The sequence below is a fragment of the Cherax quadricarinatus genome, chromosome 35, assembly GCF_038502225.1.
Source record: "Cherax quadricarinatus isolate ZL_2023a chromosome 35, ASM3850222v1, whole genome shotgun sequence".
Taxonomy (NCBI): Eukaryota; Metazoa; Arthropoda; class Malacostraca; order Decapoda; family Parastacidae; genus Cherax; species Cherax quadricarinatus.
This window is the reverse complement of record NC_091326.1, coordinates 2,147,013-2,173,160: the sequence shown is the minus strand read 5'-3', so window position 1 is coordinate 2,173,160 and position 26,148 is coordinate 2,147,013. Positions and strand designations below refer to the sequence as shown.

At 36.3% G+C, this 26,148-nt stretch overlaps 1 protein-coding gene across 9 annotated transcripts in view; it reads right to left on the bottom strand.

Moving 5' to 3' along the window:
* Positions 1–4,464: 4,464 nt before the first annotated feature.
* Positions 4,465–26,148, bottom strand: part of LOC128695197 (transmembrane protein 268) — a 166,779-nt gene continuing 145,095 nt past the window's right edge. For 6 of the 9 annotated variants that reach the window (XM_070091300.1, XM_053785702.2, XM_053785704.2 and 3 more), the window contains exons 8-9: positions 21,175–21,361; positions 8,441–10,488 (exon numbers count right to left, since the gene is read on the bottom strand). In XM_070091300.1, the coding sequence (XP_069947401.1) occupies positions 10,403–10,488; positions 21,175–21,361 (273 nt within the window). In that variant the 3' untranslated portion in view covers positions 8,441–10,402. The other 3 variants (XM_053785710.2, XM_053785707.2, XM_053785711.2) reach the window with 3 other exon arrangements.

Genomic DNA, 26,148 nt, shown 5'->3' with positions numbered 1-26,148 from the left:
ATCTAGGGAATTAAGATAAGATTTCGTTCGGATTTTTAACCCCGGAGGGTTAGCCACCCAGGATAACCCAAGAAAGTCAGTGCGTCATCGAGGACTGTCTAACTTATTTCCATTGGGTCCTCATCTTGTCCCACACAAGATGCGACCCACACCAGTCGACTAACACCCAGGTACCTATTTACTGCTATGTGAACAGGACAACAGGTGTAAGGAAACGTGTCGGAATGTATCCACCCCCCGGGAATCGAACCCGGGCCCTCCGTGTGTGAAGCGAGAGCTTTAGCCACCAATTCCCTGAGTTTATCCTGAATACCTTCCACATCACCCCCCACAGGCACTGTATAATCCTACAGGTTTAGCGCTTTCCCATTGATTATAATAATAATTATAACAACCTGACTATGCTGCTGCCTGTCACTGTCCACCTTATTACTTCTCAGTTTTTTGTATCCCATGTCTTCTCTGGCCCTTCTGTACTCTAATGGCATTAAGTTTAGCTCCTTTAGTTTCTCCTCAGCTCATACCTCTTAGCTTTAGGATAAATCTCTTTGCAAACCTCACATTTTTTTCGAGTTTCTTTATATATGTGTACTCAGCTATATGTAGTTGGAGGGGTCGAGTCACAGCTGATCCTGCCTTTTTTTGTGGGCATGCATGCTATATGTGGTTGTAGAGGCAGTGACTCAGATCTCAGCCCCTACTGGATTTCTCCTCCCCTGGCTGCACGAGCCATATCATACCTATTCTTAAAACTATGTACAGTGGAACCTCTGGTTATGAACACTTCTGAACATGAACAAATCAGTTCATGACCAAAAAATTAAGCCAGATTTTTGCATCTGGTCACAAACACACAATTGGGTACCAAACAAACTCAGCAGCGTAAATTTTCACATTCTGCGCCATTTTTTTCACGTGCCAATTTTCCCCACTTCTTGCAATTAGGACCACAATAAATTCAGATTAGCAATGTTTTATCAGCAGGTAGTGCCGAAACAGCTTCTCGCAGTGCCAGTACCCGGCTAGGGCTTGGCATATATGATTTTTGGTAATTTTTTTTTCTCAGTTGTTTGTTGGGCTATCTTATTGAAACTTGGGCAATGTATGGTGGAAAGATGCTTCTTAATGCACACCAAAAATGAAAGAAATCAGCCATTCGACGCCCCTTTAAACTCTTAGGACTCATGCATAAATTTAGATTTAGAAAGGACATAGGTAAGTACTGGTTTTCTAACAGCATTGTGGATGTGTGGAACAGTCTTCCCAGTAGGGTGATAGAGGCTAGGACCTTGGGTAGCTAGGGGGGGTTTGGGTTTGATTGGTGTCATTGGGTATGGGAGTTAATTCTTGGGTAGAGGTTATTTTGATAAGGACCTGCCTTGTGTGGACCAGTAGGCTTTCTGTGTTCCTCCATTCTTATGTTCTTATGCAATGTTAGCTTTTTCTGTTCAAGGCTTTTGCATTTAGTTTACTATTACACTGTGCATTTTAAGGTATAACAAACTATTTTTGTGCTTAAAATTAAAAAAAACACAATATTTGCATACAGTTCGTAGGGGTCTTGAATGGATTAATTGAATATACATACAGTCCAATGGGGAAATTAGGTTTGGGTCACAACCAAATCGGGTCACGACCAGAGTTTTGGAACGAATTGTGGTCATGACCAGAGGTTCCACTGTATAGACTTTTTCTCCTACCACTTCACCAAGTTTTTTCACTTCTTGACCACTCTTAAGCTAAAGAAGTAGTATTTCCTAAAACACACACATAAATCTGTGTGCATGTCTGTTCATTTATGATGGCCGGGTCAATAGGAAACACGGACCTGCCAGACTAAGGCAAGTTTCTATGAAATTTGTTGTTAACTTGTACATTTTTTTTAACCCATTTTAATCAAAGGAAAATGCTAAACCCACAGGGGTCATATAGTATGAAAGTTAAGACACATGTGCAACATCTGGATATCTTTATTGTAGACGTTTCGCCATCCAGTGGCTTTATCAATACAGATTCTAGGACATAATAGGAAGACAGTAGAACTATATACAAAAGATGAGGTAATCAGTCCCTCGGCCTTGGAGTTAGTGTTCACAGCATCGTGGTAGAGGTATTTTATACCTTTCTTGCACGGTCATATAGTACTTGGGAAATGGAGGCATTTGGTTTTGATTTAAGGAAAGTGAGTACAAGTCTAATTCCTTGGAGGAAGAACCCCTCACCAGCATCAAGGTGCCTCTGTTAAGGTGTTAATACAATCAGAACTGAATTTAGTCATATGGAAAGCCCCTAGGCAAACAGGTTGTGGGTCCCTACAGTTGATTGATTTATTATTATTATTGTCTTGTTTACAAACAGCCCTCAGTACAGTATATACTGGTTTGTTCTCTTATATAATCAAAGTAAGTGCTAGACCCAAAAGGGTCATCCTTCACATAAGCATCAGCTTCATTATGGTCTTAGTAGTACTGTACTCAGTACTGAAGTAATGCCATAATATTTTCATGAATACTGGGAATATTGTATTCATATAGACAATGATCTAAATAAAACTATTGTATATTGAAAAGCAAACTAAATTGCATTTAATATATTTATACTGTATAAAGCATTTTTCATTACATGTAAAGACACTAAACATAAAATCTGTTATTGATGAAGATACAATTAACTAATATTCAGTATTTACTTTTAGAATAGTATTATTTTTATATTAATGCCACTGTTTCAAGATATGGAAATCTATAAAAGCACAGACAAAACATAGAAATATATTAAGCACTAAACAGTCAAATTGACTTCATGCACACTAAAAAAAACGTATTAAAGCATTAAAGTATTTATCTAATAAAAAGGACAAGTGTCTATTATTTAACATGAAACTTGTGCACATTCTTTATCATCTCTTTATCTCTTTTCAAAAGTATACTTTTACATGATACAATTTCATCTTGTCCTCTTTGTGGCACATTATGTCTTGTACTAGATGTAAGGCAGCTGCTGCATTATTCTGACACATATATGCTACATATTTATACTAGTCTACATTTTTCAATCTATACATCTCCGAACATTTATTTTGCTTATACAGTATGTTCCACAGAAGAGAGAGGTCTAGCATAAAAATATTTATTTAAAAACTTAAACATTACTAAAGTATTATTTATATACATATAAAAAATATTACAGTCTTCAACATTATAATGATACAAAGACTACTAAAAAACCATTTGCTCTTAAGGCAAATATTGGACGGATGAGACACACATCTGTAAAGCCGGAAGGTATTTTCAAAATAATATGCAGAATCTTACCTATGGAAGATGAGGAACTTTATACTGATGAATTTAAAAGATGCTTTTACTGAATTTTAATAAAATATAATTAAGCCTGTAGACAGCATGCATAAAAAATTATACTAAAACTCATTGTAATAATTACTGAAGACTTTTGCTCAGCTGTGCATTACCTTCTTGTAAGACCGGCCAATGTAGCTAACACTTCATATACTGTATGTCAGAAAATGCCTTTCTATAAAATATTTTTTCTAAAAATACATTACTATTCAATTTTAATATACTCTGGATCAAAAAATAAGATTCAGCTTATATGCAACCAAAATTAACTAAATACAACATAGACAACTGATATCTTGTATCTAGAATCAAGTTACAACTACCTAAGCATTTAAGGTCTAAATTATTTGCTAAAAACCTTCACTACTGTTAACCAGCTCGAGGTTTTTACCCTTGAATGTACTTTTGTGACTTCTTTATGCATAAAGAAAGTCTGATTCAGATACTGGTACAGTTTCGGATTTTATCATAACATTGTTGCAGTTAGATGATATTTCATAAACTAAAACTGTATTTGGCAAATACAGTATGCAGTTAACAGGAAAAAATAAAAATAAGCACACTTCAAGGGTATTGCTGATTATTTAGCCATCTAAGAAAAGTAAGAAAGTAATGCTAACTTTGTATTAAAAAAGCTATTTAAGGATACATCGCAACTGAAACATTGCAAAGCTACAATATATGCTAGTTACTAGACAATCTCATCTAACAAAAGAGATAATTTTCAGAGGCAACAAGACTTGGAAATCATAATTATCTCATGTGTTTCAAAGGTTTGAGAAACATTCAGTAAGTTATATATATATTATCCACTGTATTCATACCTATATCATCATCATTGCTTTCTTCTGTGTTCTATTTAACAAAAATCGCAATTTTATTTTTCACATTAAAATAATGCTGATATCTATGTATGACAATGAATTTAACAAAATTTTATTAAGTGTATTGAACAAAAAAGAAAAAGTGAAAACATGGAAATGCTTGTGGATTTTTTATAAGTTCCGTAGTAGTTACAGTGTACAGTATATGACAGCAACCACATATATTATTATTAGTGCAAAATGTCACAGTTGCTCTTTGCTGATGACACAGTTTTCTTAGGGGATTCTGAAGACAAGGTGCAAAAGCTGGTGGACGAGTTTGGGAGGATATGTCAAAGAAGGAAATTAAAAGCAAATGTAGAAAAGAGCAAAGTGATGAGAGTAGCAAAAAGTTAGGGTAATGATAAAGTAAATATCAGACTGGAGGGAAGTAGTATGGAGGAAGTGGGTTCATTTAGCAAATGGGAGTGGATATGTCAACAAGCAAATCTATGAAAGACGAGATGAGGGGAAAACAAAAGGTGGGTGATGTGTTGAAGCATCTATAAAAAGAGCTTATTTATGGAAGCAAAAGAGGAAATGTACCAAGAATAGTGTTACAAAACTTATGTGGGTGTGAGGCACTGGTTTTAAACTCTGTAGTGAGAGGGGGCTAAAGGCAGTGGAGATGTTATGTTTGAGAGCAATGTGTGGTGTCAACATAATGCAGAGAATTCAAAGTAGAAATTAATAGACAATGTGGGGTCACAAAGGGTATATGTACTTTAAAGAGCTGAGGAGGAGTTATTGAGGTGATTTGGGGTATGTAAAGAAGTTGGAGAGGGATAGAATGATAAAGAGGGTGCATAAATCTGGGGTGGATTGCAGGACAGGTAGGGGTCATCCCAAGAACAGTTGGAGGAAGGGGGTAAAAGAGGCTTGGAGTTTTAAGGGCTTGAGCATCCAGCATATTTGTGTGAGCGTGTTATATAAGAGTGAATAGAAACAAATTATTTTAATGGATGTGCTGTTGGAGTGTGTAAACAAAAAATTATTTAAAATTGTTTATTAGGAATCATACATGGGCATTATAATAACAGGTCTTACAAGTCCAGTAATTGCAAAAACTGAAAAATAACAGGCAAATTATAAATTCACTTCCAATACAAAGACCATGTCAATCTTACTCCCATTAATAATATAAAGATGGTGGAGACCACTAATAAATGTTCAGTCTTATAACTTGCCACTGAATTTGGCAAGTTACTAGAAATTTGCAATGACAGCAGTCACGCAGCACTAAAGAACGGCATCTGATCAGCCATCTGCACGCACAATAGACATTCCCCTGTAAAATACAACAGGTGCATACACACACATACTTAAGAAGGGGAGATAACACATGACTTAATTTATAACACCATATCATGAATGTTTTCATTCAAAGATACTGATGCTTAAGCTAGAAAGTAGTAATAATATTAATTGTTCATGAACTGATTTATGTGACAATTTAAGTACTGAACTATACCGAGTTTTCTAGACATGTATATTATTGTTAACTTTTTTACTTAATTTAAACAATGAAGACCATAAGTATACCTTAATGAAATTTCCATGATCATTTAAAAGTATAAAGAATCATCGGGAATCAAACTAAAAACATATATATATATAGCTGCTCAGTATGTAATACAGCTTTTATTCTAACATTCAACATCAATTTTATTTAAGAAAAAAATTAAAAAAAATTTAAGAACATGAACTACAGAAATCTACAAGAGCTAAATAATACACATGCCAGCACAGGAATAACATTATCACCGTAAGCCCATCTACATTAAAATTCACATTACAAGACGTTAGAATTATAGAGAAAAAACACTGAGCCCAATTCTGCCACAGTAATAGTATCACGTAGGCCAATTGTGATAATAAGCCACAATTTTTATATATAAAAATACCTATTATATCCAGGAAGAATCTAATTCTTTACATAAAATCTACTTCAGAATTACACATGCATGCATACTGTTCATACTTGAGCCTCAATACAAAATCTCTCATCTAAGCCAAAGCAGGGTGACCCAAAAATTGTAAAACTATTCTGTCATGCATTCAATCTCTGTTATGCCCCAGGTGTACTGATGTCACAGATCAGATTTCCTTCAACTGCAACATCCCCACCCTTCCTTTAGAGTGCTGTCATTGGCCTTCCTACCTATAGGACTTTAAGTTCAGCTCACTTGAGACCTCTGAATGCCTTAATTTTTTCAAAACTCACACTCCAATAGCATGCCTGAACAGCAGCTCAAGGCTTTTCACTGTCACCCCAGTGCTTCTTCAGGAACTTTCGATATGTGATGAATGGTTTGAAAAAAACGACAAGTTGCAGATTGAGACACTTATGCAGCATATAAGAATCTTTATTCAGGAAACGTTTCGCCACACAGTGGCTTCATCAGTCCAATACAAAGAGGAAGGCGTAAGGAGAGGAGGAGTATGAGGTAATCAGTCCTTCGGCCTGGAGTTGATGTGTTCAGTCCATCAATCTTGTAGAATGTACAGCATAGGGCCGTAGACGTGGCTTATATACTGTAGTGAGGTGAGGTGAAGCAGGCGGAGGCGGGGTCATAGTGGTACCATCCACTAGTCGAAGTAGGTCTTCGTCCAAAGGTTGAACAAGTGTTGAAGAATTCTTTGTAACAAGATCCCATGATGCTGCAGTGTCTGACAGTTGTGATGAATGGTTTGAAAAACCGACAAGTTGAAGATTGAGACACTTATGCAGCATATGAGAATCTTTATTCAGGAAACGTTTCTCAATCTTCAACTTGTCGGTTTTTCAAACCATTCATCACAACTGTCAGACACTGCAGCATCATGGGATCTTGTTACAAAGAATTCTTCAACACTTGTTCAACCTTTGGACGAAGACCTACTTCGACTAGTGGATGGTACCACTATGACCCCGCCTCCGCCTGCTTCACCTCACCTCACTACAGTATATAAGCCACGTCTACGGCCCTATGCTGTACATTCTACAAGATTGATGGACTGAACACATCGACTCCAGGCCGAGGGACTGATTACCTCATACTCCTCCTCTCCTTACGCCTTCCTCTTTGTATTGGACTGATGAAGCCACTGTGTGGCGAAACGTTTCCTGAATAAAGATTCTCATATGCTGCATAAGTGTCTCAATCTTCAACTTGTTGGTTTTTCAAACCATTCATCACAACTGTCAGACACTGCAGCAGCATGGGATCTTGTTACAAAGAATTCTTCAACACTTGTTCAACCTTTGGACGAAGACCTACTTCGACTAGTGGATGGTACCACTATGACCCCACCTCCGCCTGCTTCACCTCACCTCACTACAGTATATAAGCCACGTCTACGGCCCTATGCTGTACATTCTACAAGATTGATGGACTGAACACATCGACTCCAGGCCGAGGGACTGATTACCTCATACTCCTCCTCTCCTTACGCCTTCCTCTTTGTATTGGACTGATGAAGCCACTGTGTGGCGAAACGTTTCCTGAATAAAGATTCTCATATGCTGCATAAGTGTCTCAATCTTCAACTTTCGATATGATAAAATTAAAAAATGAAGAATCCTTGTGGGGCTTGTGTGCTTTTTTTCATAATTTTCTGTGTATACTGTACCTTCAGCCTTTCTGGCAATCTTTGTTTACTCTCCTTCTCTCTCTCTCTCTTTACCTGTGATATTTGCCCTGGTGATATCTAAATGATCTCTGGATTTTCCAAATAATTTTTTAATTTCCTCACTTGCAAGCTCCTAATGAAGCACTGGTGACAATTTGAAAGGCCTTGAGCTAATATGTATTCTTCCCTTGTGGCTTTATGTTTATTTGATTGAATGGCCAGGATCTAAAAATCAACCATTCCTGCAACCACAAATAGGTAAGTGTGCATGCACATACATGCACGCACACACACACACATACATACATACACTGAAACAAAAATATAGGAAATGAACCATATCAATATTTTCACTGATTAGCTCTCCAGTTATTTTTTTTTAAATTCCAAGAGAATGGGAGAGTACTGATGATACTTCAGAAACTAAAGGAATGAGACAGAAAAATCCCACAGGAGACAAAAAGAAAAAAGCAAGAATAGTAATCTCTCAACCTCCAGCTGAGATCTTCTTCATCAGAAAACAAAGCAATGAGGAGACTGCCTCTGCTCACCTACCAACATAAAAACTCTGCACTCCTCTCATTGCTTTGTATCCTGTCGAAGAGGATCTTATCTGGAGGTTAAAATACATGAACTACCATGCTTTCCCTCCCCCCTTTTTTTTTTTGTCTTCTGTGGGATTTCCTCTCTCACTGACCAGTATTCATTACATGTTTTAAAGGAATATTTAAGTAATGTCAGGGTTTACTGGTATACTCATTTGGACTCTCTCAATGAATAAGACTGTACATATATTGACTATATTTGTCCATATTTAACATTCCACAATAGAAGGGTCTGGAGGTAGGAATTTTTATATGACAAAAGTAAACTGTCCAACATCTACATTTTTTTTTTTTATGTCGGCCGTTTCTCACCGAGGCGGGGTGACCCAAAAAGAAAAAAACCCCAAAATGAAAGAAAAAACTTTCATCATTCAACATTTTCACCATCACCCATACATAATCACTGTCTTTGCAGAGGTACTCAGATACAATAATTTAAATGTTCCCCCCAAACTGCTAACATCCCAAACCCCTCCTTGAAAGTGCAGGCATTGTACTTCCCATTCATACAAATTTTTTAAAATATTTGTATAAAATCAAATTTTGTAGGGTGCTCTGTTTGACTTGTCATAATACCAGTAAATTTATTTGCTAATTTTCCTGTAACATTTAACATTGCTTGACCAAGTATTGTAATTTGAAAGTTTCAGATCAAATTAATTTCATCTCACCAATTATTTTTTTCAAAAAGAAATGCTAAACCAACATGGTTCATACTTCATTGCTGTATTGTATTTGGTAAACTTCTAAATTAATTTGTAATTAAAATAAAAATTCATATAGTTCCCTCACTTCTATATGCTGTTTCCATTATATGCTGTTGGAGTGTGAGCAGGGTAATATTTAGTGATGGGATTTAGGGAAACCGGTTAGCCAGACTTGAGTCCTGGAAATGGGAAGTACAATGCCTGCACCTTAAAGGAGGGGTTTGGAATATTGACAGTTTGGAGGGACTTCTAAACTGTCATATCTGAGTACCTCTGCAAAGACAGTGATTATGTATGAGTGAGGTGAAAGTGTTGAATGATGATGAAAGCTGTATTTTCTTTTTGGGGATTTTTTTCTTTTTGGGTCACCCTGCCTCGGTGGGAGATGGCCGACTTGTTGAAAAAAAAAAAAAGGCAAAAATAGATTATGAGGGATAATTTGGACAGCTGTCTCAACCATCCTTATGTCTTCACATTTACTTTTAATCACAAAATTATTGACTTTTGATACTGTATTTGCAGAAGACACCTAGATTCTTTTACAATACATTAAATTTGTACTGTTATTATTTTGAAAGATATAAATGATATTTTACAGTGCCAAAGCTAACTGAAAATTATTAATAATTACATAGACATTACAGTTTTTGTTGTAAAATCATGCCAAGACAACAAGCCATGTGGACAAGTTATCACAATAGTGAGTGAGCACAGGTACTTCTTTATAGTAACACATTCATGCTGAATCTTAGGTCTCTTATTTATGTGGACACTGGTTATCCAAGCTAGTGTTCAAACTATCATCACACTCTCAGATTAACATTTTATACATCTATAAAATCTTTCTTTCTGAACTAGAGTCGTCCTTCACTTTATGCAACAGATGCATTCCAGGCTGATGACAGCTGTATTAGACTTGATCAGGACATCAACATATGAATTCTTCATAAGAATCATCAATATGCTTGTAAACTGCACCAACAGCATACACCACATGTATTCAACACATACAAAATTACTGACAGAAATGGTACATCACATAGTTACAAACTCGCATAAAGTGAGAGAAAACCTGTACCTAGCAGGGTGGCTAGGTAATGAACAGCTCAGGCTAGTGCTACAGACTGAAGTGCCCTGGATAATTTAGGCATGAATTATTCAATACACTGTGTCAGATTTAAGGCCACAAAAGAAAGACATTTCCCAAGAGGCAAAGTGGAAGAATAATCTGATTAGATGGTCTCCAACCTCCACCTTCATCAGGCAAAATTATATCCTGTTTTTGGTCCAGTTTGAGTGATGCTGTAGCCCCCTTGATGCCAGAACTCACACAGAGCAAAGCAACCTAAAATATGCCAAGTGATATCAAACAGGTGAGTAAACAAAAATAATACACCCAATGATTATGGCAATATAATTGCAGTATTTACTTCCAATCACTAATATTAGACTTACTGATCAAGAAGCAGCACATTGTTTAAAACAATGCATTCTAATGTGTAAAAAAACATGTAATATTATGAGAAAAATCATACCAGTGATATCCACTGTCCTATAATTAGAAGTAACTATGTCTATGGCACATTTTGTGGGATATTTCAAGTTTACTCACTGTTACTACTGTACACTTGAAAAAAGGCTACAAGTATCTGTTTATAAATATATTACAAAAGGAAAGATAAGCACTGTAATGAAAACTAATTAAATACTTCAGTTGGGAGAGGCCAAATCCAAGCATGCATATTAGTGCAGATTTATAGTAATATTCCACATGCAAATATACAAAAAACTTTACATACGTACATTCATATAGTTGTGTGTGTGTGTGTGTGTGTGTGTGTTCTGAGCCTCCCAGAAGATAGGGTGTTGTGTCATCAAGAACCTTGGTGTGACAGCATACACAGCAAACGCTGTCACTATGAAACTCTTCATGGAATTTGACGCATCTTAAATTCTAACTTGTATTGTTTTAGCTTAGTGAGCAATTGGTATTATAAAATCTGCCAATTTTACAATTTGTTTTTTCACAGAAGGCATTACTATTTTTACAAACACATGGTGATTACTCTATGCTACAGAATATCTGGTCTGTATAAGAAGCATTATTTACCACTGGACTGAATGAATTACTCAAGTAAGTTAATTCCATACTGGCTGAATTAAGTCTTATTATAGTAAACCCTCCCATAACACAGGGATTATTCCTGAACATCAGCACCTAATGACAAATAGTTATGTGAAGTGAAGAACATATGGGAAAAATACATAGTGTAATGTTTGAAAGACCACCAAATTTACCAAACAACTTTTTTTTTCAATATTCTAGTAAGTTAAGGTAGTAGGTTGGTAGACAGCAACCACCCAGGGGGGTACTACCATCCTGCCAAGTGAGTGTGAAATGAAAGCCTGTAATTGTTTTATACGATGGTAAGATTGCTGGTGTCTTTTGTCTGTCTCATAAATATGCAAGATTACAGGTACGTTTTGCTACTTCTACTTACACTTAGGTCACACTACACATACATGTACAAGCATATATATACACACCCCTCTGGGTTTTCTTCTATTTTTCTTACTAGTTGTTGTTTTTATTTATTTCCTCTTACCTCCATGGGGAAGTGGAACAGAATTCTTCCTCCGTAAGCCATGCGTGTCATAAGAGGCGACTAAAATGCCAAGAGCAAGGGGCTAGTAACCCCTTCTCCTGTATATATTACTAAATTTAAAAGGAGAAACTTTAGTTTTTCCTTTTGGGCCACCCCGCCTTGGTGGGATACGGCCGGTTTGTTGAAAAAAGAAGATTCTACTAAGTAAAGATTAATACTGTATAATATATCTTACATTCTAGTTGTCACTGGTTGCTGACAGGAAAGTTTGTAAGATAGGCTTTGTGCCTCATCTAAGCAAGGTCTGTTTCCTTGTCCTCTCCTCAGTCTACACATTCAATAACATTTCTGTCTTGTTTAGCCGTACTGACAGCTTTCATATTCTTTTCACCACAATCTGCAGTAATCACTGCATGAATTTTCAAAGACCAAAAGTACAGGTGATTTGCATGAAATGTGCATCACTTCACAACATATCTAAAATTTCCACTTTATTCAATACTGTCAGAGCTACATGCTTAATCTTCTTGGCACCTCCATCATCACTAGTAATTCTTTTGTGTGAAATGGTTAATATCCAGAGACAAGATGGGATGATGAAAAGATCCAAAATCAATGCATACACACACCCAGTAATGCATGTAATGCCCCCAGAAAGTAACAGTAGGTCGCACAGGTGAGGAAAAGAGCTGTGCTTTTCCAAGCACTCAATCTTTAGGCCCAGCCTGGGATTGGAGGCAAAATAATCAATGGTGTGAATTACTGAAGGTTTTGCACATAACTTGTAATGTTACTACCAACTTTTGTTTTCAAGTGCTATCTAAATAATGGATGCACTTTTTTCAATTGCATTAAAACAAAAGCACTATGTATTGTTGCTTTATAAGAGGGTTTACTGTGTTAATATGTTCATGGGGCAGCACCAAACCCATAAGGGTCATACAGCACATGGGGAATGAGACACAAACAAATTTGATTTGGTTAAGGAGCCCCATTTGAAGGGTAAACTGGACGAATACTTTTGACACTACAGCTGCTGTAGAGTAATGGGCCATAAGAGTTGTTCATGCAGCCTGTGTAAATGACTGTACTGTACAAAAAAAAGCTAAGACCACAATACATCATAAAAGCTACATTCAACTGCAGTAATTTTCATTATCATTTATTAAAAACACTTCCATTCTCTTCTGGTTTAATTCAGTAATGAGACAATATCATCCCCACTTTAAAAGATAGACTATATGCATTTAAGCTGCAATAAAAAATAAAGAATGGCATTTTAAATACTGCATTCTCTAAAACAGTTTCCAATTCAAACAGTCTGCTGCAATAACAAAATGACGCTATCAAAGTATAGCATTCTACAGCCCACAACAAATAAAAATGTGCACTAAAACTATACAGGACAATTATAATGGTGCATATAATGCCTTGGTACCTTTCTCACCGTTGTTCACAATCAACAACAAGCTGCAACAGTGTTATAAATTAATTAATCATATAGAGAACATTAATTTGTATTAAATGCTGATTATGGGTTATGTTTGATTTTCATCCCAACATAACTTAAAAAATATCACTGATTACACTTTTCCTGATTTTATGTTCAATTTACAGATTTGATATCAGTGCATATATTTAATGTTAATAAAGCCCAATATGAAAAAGCAGTGAGAGCTGCAAACTGATACAGTTACACAATAATAAATGTTATTCATAAACACTGATGCTCTTCTCTTAACATGAGAGAATAAAAAGTGCAGTAGGAGTTCACACAACCAAAGTGCCACATGCTTGATCACTCGACTTAATTATTTATATTGCAATACAATCGCAACCAGGCAATTTTAACAATGCAAAACAAGCCACATGGGGATGGAAATCTTTAGCTCTAGACCTTTCGCATTCTTGTGTGCCGCCATGAGCTATGCAATGTTGCAAGACAGCAACAGATAGGAGGGGAAATTCTTTGAGGCAAAGCAGAAGGTACCAGTGATGCCCCATGTCACTCTGTAAAATAAAGCATCACTGATGCCTTCTGCCTTGCCTCAGAGAACTTCCCCTCCTATCTGCTGCTGTCTTGCAACACTGCATAGCTCCTGACGACACACAAGAGTGCGAAAGATCTAGAGCTCAAGATTTCCATCCCCATGTGGCTCATTATTTGTATGTTGAAACTTTTTGATATACAGCTAGCCCTCCACTTTCGCGAGCTACAAACATTCGAGAATACCCAGCCGCCCAATCATATTTACCAAACAAATGCGGGAAAAAGTACAGGAAAACGTATGGCAGTGAAAAGTTAGAATCCACACACTAGACTCATCATGCCATGCAGTTACACTCCATATAATCACCTCCATTCAACTGTCATCAGTAACTGCATGCCTATCATCACCACCATCATCATCATCGTCATTGTCATCATCATAAGTCGTCAGAGTTCATCTGCCTAATCTTACGAGTGGTGAGTGTTTTGTTTGTTCATTATTTATTATTAAACCATAAAATGTATACAATATTTTACCAAGTTTTCATGTGTTTTATAATTGTTCGTGGTTCAATAGGTTAAGGAAGCAGTATTGTTAGGCCAAGTAAATGCTATTATTATATTTTCCTACAATATTTTTGCACATCAAAACATTCGCGAACGCTACAGTACAGTAGTATTATATTTCCCTACGTCACATTTGCGCACTAAACATTCACGAATTTTCAAGATTCACGAGGTTCTTCATCCCCTAACCCTCACAAATGTGGAGGGCCTCCTGTACGTATTGTGTACAAAAGCAATTGCCATCAAAAAATATAATATATCTATCCTCTTTAAGATTATTCAAATTTATCTTGGTCAAGTTCATTGCACACAGACTACTAGTAGATGATATGTAATGCCTTATTTTGGTTATGTTATTGTCTTATATATGAACAGAGTTTTGTTATGAAAGAGATAGGGAGGAATATAAAAATATTTTCTTACATTACTGGTGGCTCTCCAATTGACTAGAAATTTATGACAAAAATATGTAATAATAAAGTTCTCTCATATATTGCTGATACTTATATATTTAAATATGATACTTATATATTCAAAGAAAATAATAGCAGAGCAGGATATTTATAAAATTTAAATCAATATTTAACAGAAGAAAACATTTAGAAACTATAATGTTAAATCTCTTCTGGTAATTGAGCAAACACTTAGGACTCTGGGTGGAACAATGTAACAAAATGAAACACTTGCAATAACTCAAAAGAAAGTAAAAATTATGAAAGTAACATAAACCATGGTACAGGTGGGGTTTAAACCCAGGGCAAGTGAGCTGTAAATCTTGCTGTAGCCAGCTGGCCCAGTGGTTAACATGCTGGCCTGGAATATTACAACTCATTCACCATGGTTCAAACCCTACCTGTACAGTGGTTTGCTTGCAATTGTGTTATTACAATTTCATAAGTCATGAAAGTAAAATCATAAGTGACACAGAAAATCAAGTGATGTGTTCAGGTTCACAAAAGCAACACTAAATATGTGATGTTTTACAAATTTGGTGACCACAGCTAAAATAATATTTCCAAGCACTCATGACAGTACTTATACTTTTATGAGCCCAGAGGAGTAAACTTGAGAGCATATATAATACATATTCAGATTAAAACAATACTGGAAAATAGTCAAACAAATTTATAAATTTTTTATGTAGTATTCAAGTATAGATGAAGTACTGTGTACACAAAACTAGAGCTAAAAACATAAGAAATAAAAGCAAGAATTACAGACAAACTGGAAAACTATGCTCATTATAAAAAATGTGTAAAATTTTGCAAAAGCTACCCAGTGTGGAGAAGAGAAGAGGGAGAGAGAGAGAAAGAGTAGGAAAGAAAGCAAAGAAGTGGCAATACTGCCAGATACAATTAATAAAGTCTCAAACACAAATATTATCAAAATTTTATGATAGAAATCCAAAACAATAGGCAAAAATCTCATAATTCAACTGTATATACAACCCATAAGAGAAAAAGAAGAACTTGATATGAAATACGAGGGAATGCAAAATATACTATGGTAACTATTAATGAAAAAATAACTTGAGAAGACAAGAATTATTATTTTTTTTAACACACACCAGCCGCTTCCCACTGGGGTAGAGCGACCCAAAAAAGAAACACTTTCACCATCATTCACTTCATCAACAGGACAAGCCTACACAGCACAATGGATTGTAAAGGAATGTGCAAAACACTTGGCCATTCAGTCTAGAATTTTTCAAGAATTTCATTACTAAAAGGTAAACTGGTGAAAAAATAGAAAATAACATCCACTGCTGTGGTATTTTAAAAAAGTGAGCTGAGAAAACCTTTGAACTATAAGTCGGGCTCAATGAATTAAACACTGAGAGCAAAAATATACAAGCTATCAAAGAATTAACTTTTTAGCAAAATTTTGTACTGTGTATCTAAATTTAATACTACATCAGCAAAGGAAGGGGTAGCAGTAATGTTAAATGATCAGTTATGGAAGGAGAAAAGAGAATATGAATGTGTAAATTCAAGAATTATGTGGATTAAAGTAAAGGTTGGATGCGAGAAGTGGGTCATAATAAGCGTGTATGCACCTGGAGAAGAGAGGAATGCAGAGGAGAGAGAGAGATTTTGGGAGATGTTAAGTGAATGTATAGGAGCCTTTGAACCAAGTGAGAGAGTAATTGTGGTAGGGGACTTGAATGCTAAAGTAGGAGAAACTTTTAGAGAGGGTGTGGTAGGTAAGTTTGGGGTGCCAGGTGTAAATGATAATGGGAGCCCTTTGATTGAACTTTGTATAGAAAGGGGTTTAGTTATAGGTAATACATATTTTAAGAAAAAGAGGATAAATAAGTATACACGATATGATGTAGGGCGAAATGACAGTAGTTTGTTGGATTATGTATTGGTAGATAAAAGACTGTTGAGTAGACTTCAGGATGTACATGTTTATAGAGGGGCCACAGATATATCAGATCACTTTCTAGTTGTAGCTACACTGAGAGTAAAAGGTAGATGGGATACAAGGAGAATAGAAGCATCAGGGAAGAGAGAGGTGAAGGTTTATAAACTAAAAGAGGAGGCAGTTAGGGTAAGATATAAACAGCTATTGGAGGATAGATGGGCTAATGAGAGCATAGGCAATGGGGTCGAAGAGGTATGGGGTAGGTTTAAAAATGTAGTGTTAGAGTGTTCAGCAGAAGTTTGTGGTTACAGGAAAGTGGGTGCAGGAGGGAAGAGGAGCGATTGGTGGAATGATGATGTAAAGAGAGTAGTAAGGGAGAAAAAGTTAGCATATGAGAAGTTTTTACAAAGTAGAAGTGATGCAAGGAGGGAAGAGTATATGGAGAAAAAGAGAGAGGTTAAGAGAGTGGTGAAGCAATGTAAAAAGAGAGCAAATGAGAGAGTGGGTGAGATGTTATCAACAAATTTTGTTGAAAATAAGAAAAAGTTTTGGAGTGAGATTAACAAGTTAAGAAAGCCTAGAGAACAAATGGATTTGTCAGTTAAAAATAGGAGAGGAGAGTTATTAAATGGAGAGTTAGAGGTATTGGGAAGATGGAAGGAATATTTTGAGGAATTGTTAAATGTTGATGAAGATAGGGAAGCTGTGATTTCGTGTATAGGGCAAGGAGGAATAACATCTTGTAGGAGTGAGGAAGAGCCAGTTGTGAGTGTGGGGGAAGTTCGTGAGGCAGTAGGTAAAATGAAAGGGGGTAAGGCAGCCGGGATTGATGGGATAAAGATAGAAATGTTAAAAGCAGGTGGGGATATAGTTTTGGAGTGGTTGGTGCAATTGTTTAATAAATGTATGGAAGAGGGTAAGGTACCTAGGGATTGGCAGAGAGCATGCATAGTTCCTTTGTATAAAGGCAAAGGGGATAAAAGAGAGTGCAAAAATTATAGGGGGATAAGTCTGTTGAGTGTACCTGGTAAAGTGTATGGTAGAGTTATAATTGAAAGAATTAAGAGTAAGACGGAGAATAGGATAGCAGATGAACAAGGAGGCTTTAGGAAAGGTAGGGGGTGTGTGGACCAGGTGTTTACAGTGAAACATATAAGTGAACAGTATTTAGATAAGGCTAAAGAGGTCTTTGTGGCATTTATGGATTTGGAAAAGGCGTATGACAGGGTGGATAGGGGGGCAATGTGGCAGATGTTGCAAGTGTATGGTGTAGGAGGTAGGTTACTGAAAGCAGTGAAGAGTTTTTACGAGGATAGTGAGGCTCAAGTTAGAGTATGTAGGAAAGAGGGAAATTTTTTCCCAGTAAAAGTAGGCCTTAGACAAGGATGTGTGATGTCACCGTGGTTGTTTAATATATTTATAGATGGGGTTGTAAGAGAAGTAAATGCGAGGGTCTTGGCAAGAGGCGTGGAGTTAAAAGATAAAGAATCACACACAAAGTGGGAGTTGTCACAGCTGCTCTTTGCTGATGACACTGTGCTCTTGGGAGATTCTGAAGAGAAGTTGCAGAGATTGGTGGATGAATTTGGTAGGGTGTGCAAAAGAAGAAAATTAAAGGTGAATACAGGAAAGAGTAAGGTTATGAGGATAACAAAAAGATTAGGTGATGAAAGATTGAATATCAGATTGGAGGGAGAGAGTATGGAGGAGGTGAACGTATTCAGATATTTGGGAGTGGACGTGTCAGCGGATGGGTCTATGAAAGATGAGGTGAATCATAGAATTGATGAGGGAAAAAGAGTGAGTGGTGCACTTAGGAGTCTGTGGAGACAAAGAACTTTGTCCTTGGAGGCAAAGAGGGGAATGTATGAGAGTATAGTTTTACCAACGCTCTTATATGGGTGTGAAGCGTGGGTGATGAATGTTGCAGCGAGGAGAAGGCTGGAGGCAGTGGAGATGTCATGTCTGAGGGCAATGTGTGGTGTGAATATAATGCAGAGAATTCGTAGTTTGGAAGTTAGGAGGAGGTGCGGGATTACCAAAACTGTTGTCCAGAGGGCTGAGGAAGGGTTGTTGAGGTGGTTCGGACATGTAGAGAGAATGGAGCGAAACAGAATGACTTCAAGAGTGTATCAGTCTGTAGTGGAAGGAAGGCGGGGTAGGGGTCGGCCTAGGAAGGGTTGGAGGGAGGGGGTAAAGGAGGTTTTGTGTGCGAGGGGCTTGGACTTCCAGCAGGCATGCTTGAGCGTGTTTGATAGGAGTGAATGGAGACAAATGGTTTTTAATACTTGACGTGCTGTTGGAGTGTGAGCAAAGTAACATTTATGAAGGGATTCAGGGAAACCGGCAGGCCGGACTTGAGTCCTGGAGATGGGAAGTACAGTGCCTGCACTCTGAAGGAGGGGTGTTAATGTTGCAGTTTAAAAACTGTAGTGTAAAGCACCCTTCTGGCAAGACAGTGATGGAGTGAATGATGGTGAAAGTTTTTCTTTTTCGGGCCACCCTGCCTTGGTGGGAATCGGCCGGTGTGATAATAAAAAAAAAAAAAAAAAAAATCAGCTACATCAATTATTCTAGAAAGGAACTGATGCACAGCTTGCAGTCTTATAGATTTTAAGAAAGAAAGACTGGAGCAAAAGAATTTGTGGAATGTGCACTTGAAAAAATCTACATGATTCAAAGTAATTATGGTAAAAAAATTTTGTTTAGACTAGTATTATCAAAATACAGGTGAATGTTGTAAATGCTTCACAATAAATATGTCACTGTATTTACATGTATTCCACCACTAATACATAATTCATGAGATTAATCAAATTTATCATGTTATAATTCAGAATAATTTTATCAATGTGTTAAAATGTTTTCAACTTACAGCTCTCACTTTCCCCAAATCTGTCAGTAACCTCAAGTATTTGTCCCAACACTATGAACAGCATAGTATAGAATCTTACTGTTTATGATTTCAATGTAATCTTTTTGTATATGTTACTGGATGTGCTGTGCTTCATATACAAACACTAGCATATTGCTTAACAACTTTAAGCCAGTTTTAACACTGTGGTACAGTACTATATTTTTGCATTTCAGTTAGATTTTTATGTTTCTTTTAAGATTTTAAAACAGAATATGATCATGACCATGTATCATCTTCTTGTGGGCAAAAAGACATGCAAGGCAGAGAAAGCCTTTATTTAACATAACATTTCACTCAGGACTGAAGTTTATCAAGCTACTTGCCAGAACATGTATTTAAGGAGTAGCTTGAGTTTTTCTGTAAAACTGATCAAATTTAATCATGAGCAAAACATCAAAAATAGAGGCTTCCTCTGCATCACATCTTTATATTTATTTGTCAGCTTGTTGCCCCAATCAACACATCCTTACAAGTTAAATTACACTAAATAACAATGGAACCTTCATACTAGAACCCCCATCACCTTAAGTCTACAGTGATGAATTAGACATAAGCAGAATTCTCATGCACTTCTTGGACTGTATGTTAAAGCTGTTGAACTTGTAGTTTAAAGCAATCAGCTGCATACACAGTATACATTTCATTTTGATGATAAACACAGTTTATTAAGAAAGAAGAATGATTAGGAAAAGAAAAACATAATTTCTTAGAAAATTTAAATTTTGTTTCAAAATTTGCAGTAGAGTACATTTACTTAATATTAAATGTTATATAATATTCAAGTTCATTTGAACAGTTGCAAGGCACATGATTCAAGTTAATTAAAAAGCCAATTACTCTATATACAAAAATGCAAAAGGGGCCAATAGGCTCCACAGAAAGTATTACTGAATATTGAACAGCAATTTGTCAGTGATTAACTTTACATTGTACTGGATTATGATTACCATATGTACACAAAATCAATAGGACAGCTGGAAAATGTTGGACAGGATTTTTATTCTATGGATTTATGAAATATGTATAAAAATACATAATATTAATGTACAATATAAAAATGAGGGTTGAGGTATCTGTTTCTCATTTAGTCAAGTACTGGGCTGAGTTGATTGCAACTTTGGAATTACGAAAATCCACAGAAATTATTATTTTTCAACTGACAAGTTGAGATTAGACAGGGAAGTGTGGGAACATGAAAAGTCATGAGGGTAAAGCACCAGCATCCCAGATAAAGAGAAGCCTCGATAATTTTATCTCCATCTGAATTAACCCTTAAACTGTCCAAATGTAGATCTACGTTCACGTGCATAGCGCTCCAAACGTAGATCTATGTTCGATTTTACATGCTTTCTTATGGAAAAAACATAGATCTATGTTCGGAGTGATATGCACGTGAATGTAGATCTACGTTTGGACAGTTTAAGTGTTAATATTAACTTAAAATACCTCAAAATATTTTGATTAACGAGGTTTTACTAAGTTAATATATTTAGTTCCAGGAAAGCCCAGTTAGGAATTCATCAGTGCCCAGATGTTAATTTACATCAGGAAGGATACAGAAGTTGCAGAGCAGCTTGCACAAACCTTGAGGTTTGTAGTGGAGATGATCTTCAATATATTGACATAAACATTGTCTAGTGGAACAATGGCGTGGAGGTAATGGAGGAGGACTGGTGGCTTCATTAGGTCCAAGGACAATAGACAAAGATCCCCGAGCTACAGCTTTCACCCACCGCTGGCTATATCGTGCCAAAAGTAAACGAGCTCTGTCCTGGTAAATGAATGACAAATAGAAAATATTATAAACTATTATGAATCACTAATCCACATTAAGCTTTTCTAACTACACTACAGAGACTCCCATACATATAAACATTTGTGTTGTGAACTTTCAATGATATGAACAATTTGCGAGAAGTGCCGAGATGTAAACAATACATAGTAGGTTACTCTAGCGGCATTGTTCTTATGTGTGCTTGTGCTGTCTCCACAAATTCAGTGTTATTTGTGATTATTATACCCCAATATGTCCAGTGTTAAGCAGTGGTGATGCAGGTCATAGTGCTAAGAAGTGCCAGGCCATCACAATGGAAACAAAAGTTGACATAATGTATTTTTGCATTTTTTCTGTGTTCATGTAAGTATATGTTTAAACTATGTACACTTTTAGGTTACTCGATGTTCATATGTACACTACTGTACAATCCTGTACAAGTACATATGTTGGACTTGTGAATGACCACTCGAAACCAAACCTGTTCGTAAGTAGGGGAGTATCTGTAGTGGTATATAGAACGTGTGGCTAATTCATGCATTCCCAAAAAGATGGGATTAGTCAGTTCCTGTGAATAAAGCTTAAAATTATAAAATGTGAAAAAGTAAACCTGTACAGTACAGGTACGTGTGACCACAATGTTACTGAGCTTCAATCCATCTAATTAGTAAAGTGCTGTGTGTAAATACATTTTTTCTAATTTCAGTTAATCAAGTTTAGGTAAATTATATATGTCAGCACCATGAGTGTAATGGTGGATTTCACAGTTGGAAAATTTCATCAGGATCCCTTGTGCAATGCATGGTGAGGCAAAGCAAGAAGAGGATTTTTATATCAAGCAGCAATGCACTAAAAGAATGATGTACAAACCTTCTTTAGTGTTACATTTGTAATCTTTAATTCATTAATAATAATTAAATATGAACTGTTTTCTTAGGAGAATTTCATTTAGCAAGGCTGTCAAGTCCATAAAATGGAAACTTTATGGGACAATGAGAGAAGTAGAGTACATATAAATTTCCTTTACTGTCATTTTTCTTTGGAATGTACAGGAGGGCCCTGCTTTATGGCACTTCACTTTGCCGCAGTAGCCTGGAACCTAACCCGCCATGTAAGTGGGGTTCTCCTGCGTGCTTTTCACTAAGAAGGTTACTGTTGCAGTACTTACATAAAACATTTCCTCTGAAGATGTGTGCGTAAACATACAAAATCATCCCAGTGTTTTATTGTTAATTTTTCACTGTGATATTTTTCATATTTGTTGTAATACTTTTTTTTTTTTAAACAAGTTGGCCATCTCAAACCGAGGTAGGGTGACCCAACGAGAAAGAAAATCCCCAAAAAGAAAATACTTTCATCATTCAACACGTTCACCTCACTCACACATATTCACTGTTTTTGCAGAGGTGCTAAGAATACAACAGTTTAGAAGCATATACGTATAAAGATACACAACACATCCCTCCAAACTGCCAATATCCCAAACCCCTCCTTTAAAGTGCAGGCATTGTACTTACCATTTCCAGGACTCAAGTCCGGCTATATAAAATAACCGGTTTCCCTGAATCCCTTCACTAAATATTACCCTCCTCACACTCCAACAGCTCTTCAGGTCCCAAATACCATTTGTCTCCATTCACTCTCATCTAACATGCTTGCTGGAAGTCCAAGCCCCTTGCCCACAAAACCTCCTTTACCCCCTCCCTTCAACCTTTTCGAGGATGACCCCTACCCCGCCTTCTCTCCCCTACAGATTTATACGCTCTCCATGTCATTCTACTTTGATCCATTCTCTCTAAATGACCAAACCTCAACAACCCCTCTTCAGCCCTCTGACTAACACTTTTATTAGCTCCATACCTTCTCCTAATTTCCACACTCTGAATTTTCTGCATAATATTGACACCACACATTGCCCTTAGACAGGACATCTCCACTGCCTCCACCACACATTGCCCTAGACAGGACATCTTCACTGCCTCCAACCACCTCCTCGCTGCAGCATTTACAACCCAAGCTTCACACCCATATAAGTGTGTTGGTACTACTATACTTTCATACATTCCCTTATTTGCGTCCATAGATAACATTTTTTGTCTCCACATACACCTCAACGCACCACTCACCTTTTTTCCTTCATCAATTCCATGATTAACCTCATCCTTCATAAATCCATCCGCTGACATGTCAACTCCCAAATATCTGAAAGCATTCACTTCTTCCATACTCCTCCTCCCGAATTTGATATCCAATTTTTCTTTATCTAAATCATTTGATACCCTCATCACCTTACTCTTTTCTATGTTCACTTTCAACTTTCTACCTTTACACACACTCCCAAATTCGTCCACTAACCTTTCCAATTTTTCTTTAGAATCTCCCATAAGCACAGTATCATCAGCAAAAAGTAACTGCATCACTTTCCATTTTGTATTTGATTCCCCATAATTTAATCCCACACCTCTCCCAAACACCCTAGCATTTACTTCTTTTACAACCCCATCTATAAATATATTAAACAACCATGGTGACATTACATAATATTATAATAATTTCTTTCTACATACTACATGGTGGGGGTTCTGGGAAATCCACCTGGGTTATGTCAGACATCATCCACAGTAATATATTCACTCTGTGTTCAAAGTAAGGTCCCTTTTGTGTTATGCATTCGGTTGTGTCTCCTTCATGTCTATCATGTGTGGGTACCCATGTATTGTAGGCAATGCCACCTGGAACTCAGGATATGCAGGACTTCCACTTGTCAATCCTTCAAGTAATGCCAGCACCAATATCACCTCTCTCTACCATGGACACATCTACAGATGGTATTTTATTTTCCTGGGTGCTCTGAGAACCTACAGCTGGCTTCAGGATTTATGGCACTCCTGCTTTTCTGGGATTCCTGTTTGGAATAAAAAAAAAAACTGCTTGGTACACCAGCCATATGATTGCTATATAGTCTGTCCTGATACCTTCTTGTCTAGTTAGGCTGTCTTGCATGTAAGTGATTGCTCGGATGAGTGCTTGCTGTGAGATAAATCCTTTTTTTTTTTTTCTTAACACTGACATTGGGGGATGCCCTCTCTAGTGTTGAAGGATTTAGCATTGTCTTCTCTGTCTTTGAGCCTAGCAGCCATCAATAAAAAAAATTTCACATTACTTATTTCATGAAATACATTTATCTTTGGTGTGTGATTGTTTATTATTTTGTACAATTTGTACCAAAAATGTGCATCTTTATAGATGAGTCTGACTTACACATCTTGTGCCATGTGACTATCTGAAATCTGTTTTAATGCAGAAAGGAGTTTCTCTTAATCAAAACAATACTGTTTGTAAGGCAAAATCATTTACAAATAAAGCTTATAGAGTATTGCATGGTACCTAATGACAAAGCTGCTTAATATTTATACATTGTGCAGTATGTATTACTCAAAGATGATTGCCTGCCTATGAATTTTATAGCAAATCTGTTTTGAGAAATTAACCAAAAACTAATCCACCACTTAAAAAAATTGCTACAAAAACTGTCACTGTTTACAAAAATGAAAAATCTTATAGTACATAACATAACTGCCTAGGGCAATCACAGTTAACATTTAGAATGATGTTTCACATTGTTTTAGAGATAAGATCCATGATCAAAAAACTAAATTATCAGAAAAGACTTTTGGGCATGCACTCGAGTATAATATACTTCAGTCATACTTAATTCTTCTTGTAACTTCATAATGAATCAAAAACATTAAATTGACTGAATACTGAGAAGATTTAATGCAAATATAATTACTAGATCTCCTAGAGTACAGTATTATGGTCCTCAGAGATAAGTAAATGAATATAACCTTGACAACGTACCGCAGGTAATACTAGTGTGACTGCAGAGTTCTTTATCCAGAAATCTGAAATTAACTTAATTAAAGAAAACATGAAACTTTGACAATAAAAATTAGTTATGCTAAATACACAAACAAGAATAGAGGTACAAACCTGATACCATATTTGCCACTGTCCAGTCAGCTCTGGGCCAAGGGAGGTATTGCATTTTTTTCCTGAACCTTGCTGAAGTTGCAAGCAACATACTGTACAGATTTTACTGGGAGATTCCACTATTTTAAAAGCTATAAGACTCAGTCAATAATTTCTATAAAAATCTGAATTTAAAGAGCACTTGATTAATGTTTTATGTTCCTTAATTGTTCTTTGAATTTTTATCTTCATACCTGTATACAAATACCTCAAGTAGGTCATTTAAATGTGCTGGCTCTTAAAAATTTTTTCTATAAGGAGATAAGATTTTGCTTATTGAGCTCACTATTTATATACTTAGAAAAATTTACATGTTACAAGTTCATGTGGTATAATTACATCACAACAGTAATTAGCTTTTATCTAAATAACAATATATATGTATATATACAGTACTGTATGTACAGTAAATATGCAAGCACTCACACACGTGCACACACACACACACAAATAAGTTTGAGAATGCTTCTAGGGTGCAAAAGTATTTCAGAACTTTAAAAGGCATACAATAAATTCTAAATCCACATTCAATGTGAATATTTAAGAATGAACAGTACTGAACTAAAATTGCAGAAGCCTATGATAAGTGAGTCCTTCAGGTTCACAATGGAAGCATTGCTACAAATATCAAGATTGGAACACCTTGAAGACAAACTGCCATGACAATATAAGAAAATAATAAACTCTTTATTTATATGTTCTGCTGAGATGCTTAGCTCTTATAAAAAGTTTAAGGGTATTTTGTATACAAC